Source organism: Pagrus major, chromosome 22, assembly GCF_040436345.1.
Source record: "Pagrus major chromosome 22, Pma_NU_1.0".
Lineage (NCBI taxonomy): Eukaryota > Metazoa > Chordata > Actinopteri > Spariformes > Sparidae > Pagrus > Pagrus major.
The window spans coordinates 29,951,873-29,957,872 of record NC_133236.1 but is presented as its reverse complement, the minus strand read 5'-3'; the positions used below and the strand labels follow the sequence as shown (position 1 = coordinate 29,957,872).

Here is a 6,000-nt window from a genome sequence, read left to right as displayed (position 1 = left end):
GTCACTGTCGAGATCAGCGACTCAAACTGTGACTCATTTTATATTAAAAAGACTTTGAACTCATCAGACGAGCAGACTTCTCGTCACATATCACACTCAGGTTCTTATTTTAGTTTTGGTGTCTGTCAGAAGATATTTAGACGTTCACTGTTCAAAAACACTTTGGTTTTCTCTCACTGTCTCCTGCAGCTCACCTGGCTCCAGTGTTTGGATCATTTCACAGTTTTTATATCTGAACTTCAGAATGAAAAAAGACTTTAAAGAGGTAAAAAAACGAAACCAACACACACAACAGTTCAAATATTTTATTCAAATCGTTTGGAGTCACTCTGATGTCGACGTCTGACTGCAGGTTTGTGAAAAGCTTTAAAGTCCCACTAAAATAAAGTGTTAAATAGAAACCAGCAGAAAACTTCTGCCCTCGCCCACAAATAATAAACACCAACACAGGAAGTGATGCGTCAACAAACTGAGTAAAACGACTCTAAGAAACCAAACGTCAGAGGATGATCTGTGGATTAGCGCCCCCTGTTGACCCTCCAACACCTCGACAGCACTTTGATTCACTCTGATTGTAAAGTAAACATGTCGTTACGTTAATAATGATGAGCTGTGACAACGAGCTGCAGCTGATACGTTCGTTAACAGGTAAGAAAAGACAGAAAATGTGTGTCGCGGATGAAACGTCGTCTCAGATTCTCGCTGCTTGTAAACGATCTCACGACTCCACGAGACTCTGCGAGCTGCTCAGTCAGTCCGACATCTAAGCTCAGTGTCTGAATGTAGAAATGAGTCAGTCGTCTTTTAGTGTGCTGGTTAGTCGAGTATCGTGTCAGAGTCAGCAGACCGGATCTCCATCCGTCAGCGGGAAGGCTGCAGTTTGTACAGAAGAGGAAGAAAAACAAAAAGAGCTCTGACGTTTTTCCCGAATCGTGAAAACAAAATCAGAATTTAAGAAAAAAGTCTGTATTTTCCAGCGGCCCTGATCTTCTTCTGTACATTTGCTTTCTTTCTTTAACATTTCAGACAGAAACTTTATTATGATTCTTTATGCTACGAGTCAATACGTGCAGCTCAGTGATAATGAAGACATATTTAGCTGCTGGACTGTGATGCGTCAGGGATTTAACTCAACGTTCCCACCTGCTCGCTGGATCCAGAACAGTTTCACCACTCATTTGTTTTCTAATGTCAGGTTACAGATGTGAAGACAGAAGTTCTGATCCACCTCACCTCCCTCACACACAGAGACATCACTGCAGGGACGAGCCAGCTTCTTCTTCTAAGAACCTCCATTTCTTTATTTTTCTGATCTGTCGTTGCTCATGTTAGTTGTTTACTCCTCTGGATGTTTTAATTAGTTTGTTAGCGAGCTGCTCTGTGACCGGAGCTGTGGTAGATAAACCCTTCTCACTTTATGCTTTAAGGTTTTGCTGCACACGACACAAACATGAGAAACTCCTTCTTGTCTTGAAATCCATTTAAAAATGATTAACTTTTGTTGGTTTCGTCTCAATAAATCATCAGTGATGTTGAAGGAGGACGGAGGACGAGCTGCAGCGGGAGGACTTTGATAAAGAGATCTGACCTGAAGCTGCAAAAACTCAAGACTCTCAGGACTTTGGTCCGACCAATTATCCATTTATGGATTCACGTTAATGTTTTGTGTCGATCCTCTCTGACCTGTTTGTGTTTTAATCTAAGCTGAGCAGTCAGTGTGTCGTGTGCTGGAGCCTCTGAGCTCAGACGGATGTGGACGCTGAGTTGAGATTATTTAGTCAAACTGAGATTCGAGCTGCAGCTCAGAGTCATAGCGATGATTTCTGGGGTCGAATAATAAAAAAAATAGAGTCAGCGTGTCCTGCCGTCAGTCAGTCAGTCAGTCAGTCAGTCAGTCAGTCAGTCAGTCAGTCAGTCAGTCAGTCAGTCAGTGCGACAGTGTCAGACACAGGCAGCCATTGTTGTAGCCTGATTTCCATCATGTCCTCTGACGGCGAGCTGAACGTCTCTCTACACAGCACGGCTGCAGTGTGTGTGTGTGTGTGTGTGTGTGTGTGTGTGTGTGTGTGTGTGTGTGTGTGTGTGCGATCAGTGGCAGATAGCGCGGCGCTGCTGTGGAGAAAAGAGGGGGATGTCTGGAAGAAGAAGGAGGGATGGAGGGATCAGATGGAGCGGGACAAAGGCTTCATTCTTTGCCCGTGGTGAGGAGCTTCAGGGCTTTCTGGAGGTTCTGGATGGCCGTGCCGACGTCCTCGTACTGCAGGGCGCTGCCGGCGTACTTACAGTACTTCTGGGCCTTGGTGAACTCCTCTGGGGAGAGATGGACGCCGCCTGGGGGGAGGGGTGACGGGAGAGAGGAAGTGAAAAGAGGAGAAGACGACGAGAGATATCAGTTCATGTAACAAAGCAATCAGAGGAAACATCATGAGTCACTGCGGCTGTGAGGAGAAACGTCATGAAACTCATCAGACAGCAGGAAAACAACCAAACACTCAAACTGCAGCGACGTCACCGCTTCTGCCTCGTCTGAGGTAACATGGATCTGATGTAAGGAGACTCGACACGAGGGGCAAAGTTAACCACCACTTTGACCCTGGATGAACATGAGTCTGTCCCAAACGTTTAGTCCAGAAAGTATCAGAAACTACTGAAACATGTTCATCAAAACTCAAAATCATTCAGGTTAAAATGACCTGAAACAGAGAAAAAGCAGAAAAAGCCGAAAATCATGAACTGATGGTTCTGATTTAAACACATCTTTGATTATTAAAATGTTTAGTTGAGTTTTTTTAAAAGTGAAAACAAAAGTGAAGCGATGAGTCGACCAGACGATGAGTTTACTGAATGCTTTCAGAAACAAACTAAAAATAAAAAAAAATGTCTGTCATGTCGAGTCAGTGTGAATAAATTAAATAATTTATTTAATTTGATGTTAAAATCATTACAGGAGACAGAAAAACAACTTGAAATGCTTCTCTTCATGTATAACAATGAATCAGAAGTTTATTATGTCACATTTATTTAATTTTACACATTAAGTCAACGTTTCAGTCAAATCATTAATGTTCCTGTGATTATTTAAGAAGATAAAAACACCGAACCTTCTCCGCTCGTCAACTAATTCAGTATCAGATGAATCATGAAGTTGTTTCCAGCTTCTTAGATGTGAGGATTTTCTTTGTGTCTGACAGTAACAGAAGAATCAGTCTGAAGGTCCGTTCTGACCTGCGTCATGGAAACTCGTCTCCAGCCAATAATCAGCTGTCAGCACTCTGAGGATTGTGGGTAATTTGTGATGAGCACTACCTGCTGCAGAGCTGCGTGTCGTCTGAGACGTTCAAAACAAAGACCGCTCTGTGATCTGCCTCGTGTGTGTGTGTGTGTGTGTGTGTCTGTGTGTGTGTGTGTGTTGCTTCCCTTTGATCAACCCTCATCACTGCAGTATTTAATATAGAGACAGTGGTGTTGACCTTTGACCTGTGAGCTCATCAGGTCGTCCACATTAAAACTCTGCACTTTCACTTTACGTGTGAAGCCGGACCAACATTTTCTCCATCAGCTTCATTTCACATTAATCTGAATATGAGCTCGTGTTCTCCAACATCTAACGATGACTTTCAGTTTGTTAGCTCGACATCACCGACTCATTCACAAACGCTGCAGGTCTGAAACGTCTGGGTTCATTTGAGTTTGTCCTCCGGGTGCAGAGCGAACAGCCTCTGGATGGAGATGGATGGACGATCAGAGCAAAGAAAAACTGTGACGTAGTGCTGAGTGACACGTTCACGTTTTAAAGCTGCCGGGTCTCAAACTTTCACAAAATTGAAGCAAGTCGACACGTTTCAGAAGCTGGAGTCATTTCTGTCATTTTTGCTTGAAGAATTATTAAAACACTTGTCAATTAAGATTCTGCTGATCGACCTCTCAGAGCAGCACAACGTTCATCCATCTGTCTTCATCCACTAATCCTGGGCAGGATATTCCAGACGTCTTTTCTCCTTAGCAACACTTTCCAGCTCCTCCTGGAGGATCCCGAGGCGTTCCCAGAACAGATGAGATGTATAATCCCTCCAGTGAGTTCTGGGTCTGCCCCGGGTCTCCTCCCAGTCGGTTGTGCCCAGAAAACCTCCATTTAACCCTTTATTAAGAAGAAGTCTTCACTGGCGCTGCTGAGCTAACAGTGTTAGCGTGCACCCCGTCTGCCGGCGGGTCCACGAGCTCGACCTCTCCTCAGATCAGTGTGATCTCTTGTCTTCTGCAGACTGTGGTCACAGCAGACGAGCTGTCTGGAGACATGATGTTTTAGCAGAATGCTGTAACGCTGTGAAGCTCCAGAAATGTTCTGTGGAAACTTCACCTGACTTTCCTCCAACACGGGACGCAAACACTGAACTTTACTTTTTGTTTTTTTGGGGTGAACTGTTCCTTTAAACTGTATTATTTCACTCTGTGTTTCTGCAGCTCGTTACACTGCAGCCCTCCACCCATCAGGGTCCCTGGAGGACGACAGTCGAGCCTGAAGGAACCACAACATCTACTACGTACACCCTCCTTCACATACAGGACTGTGGTGAAGCTTCAGATCTGTCCGTGTCCAGCCAGCAGCTGTTTGAGAACACGCTCAGTGTTTCTCTTCTTTCCTCAGGCCGCACAAATTAATCCATATATCTGTTTGAGGAATACGTTAGAAACACAAAGTCACACACTGAATATTTCTGCTTTCTTTCCTCCTTTATGACATTTGAATGTCGTCGTCATCTTGATCAACATTTCTCACCATTTTCTGACATTTTATAGACGAAACAACGAATCGCTAGATTAAGAAACTTTAAATTCTCGTCAGCTCTTCTCTCTGAACGATGTCAGCTCTCCTCCATCGTGATGCTCCGAGAAGAAAAACATCCGTTACGTCTAAATGACAAGACCTTTTCTCTTCTTCATCCTTTTATTACTTTCGTCCACATCTCTCTCCCGTGTCTCCTCCTCTCTTCATTGGCAGGTCTGTCGGTGTGTGATTTCTGCTGAAGCTGAACCAACTCTGGCGTGAAAATTGCTGCAAGCTGCTCTGCTTCGGTTCATAGGTGTGAAAGGAGTCCTTGATAATGAGGTGAAACATATGAAGCTCGTGTTTAATATTCTGACAAATAAAATGTGATTCATCATCTGAGGAATACAATTCATAGACTCGCTTGTGACGAATGTTTCCTTGTGTTCATCTCCCTGTCTGACTCTCTTCTGTCCTTCAGTCGGCTCTTCTTCTCTCCTCTCTGGAGGACTCTCGTTAACTCGAACCATACCTCCGCTGCCCTCCATCGCGCCTCGCTGTGCTCTGCAAACAGTACATGAGACGCGCACTGCATATCAAACACGTCCATTCATACGGCTGCAGATCTCCGCTGCGTGAAATGACTGGCAGCACAAAATCAAACACATTACTGAGAATAATATTCAACAACTCGGCGGAGCAGTTTCCACAGTAGATCCTTTATGTTTCAGTCTGAATGTGAGGACACAGTCGCTGCTGCTGCTCCTCACAGCTACAAACACAGTTTAAAGGCTGTCACTTACTCTGGATGATCCACAAACCAGGCCGGGAACAGTTTCCACTGGAAATAATCCAAGTTTAAACTGTGTGTTTGTCACATGGATCAATAAACCCAGTGTTTTCTGAACTGTGATATTTGTAGGTAAACTGGAAATAGACAACTTCTTTGCTTCATCATTCAGAAGTAAACACTGAAGAATGACACCGCTCACTATAAACCTCGCTCTCACCGTGCTGATCTGTTCCGTCTGCCACAGAACCGGATGTTTCCCGGATAAATGGAGGACGAATTACGGACGAGGCGCAGTTTAACCTGTTCACCATCCACAGGTAACAACTGTGGAAACAAGAAGGTGAAGAGGGAGAGTGACAGAAACCGAGGAGGAACAAGAGTGAATGGACGGGGAGTCACTGGATGGAGACGCTCCGGTGTCAAAGTCCATTCCCCTGTTGAT

General features: G+C 44.5%; 1 protein-coding gene across 2 annotated transcripts in view; it reads right to left on the bottom strand.

Annotated features, from left to right (window-relative positions):
- Positions 1 to 291: 291 nt before the first annotated feature.
- Positions 292 to 6,000, bottom strand: part of vta1 (vesicle (multivesicular body) trafficking 1) — a 54,043-nt gene continuing 48,334 nt past the window's right edge. Inside the window, exon 8 of one of the 2 annotated variants that reach the window (XM_073492937.1) lies at positions 292 to 2,331. In XM_073492937.1, coding sequence (XP_073349038.1) covers positions 2,186 to 2,331 — 146 coding nt within the window. In that variant the 3' untranslated portion in view covers positions 292 to 2,185. The remainder of the gene's footprint in view (positions 2,332 to 6,000) is intronic. The other variant, XM_073492938.1, reaches the window with a different exon arrangement.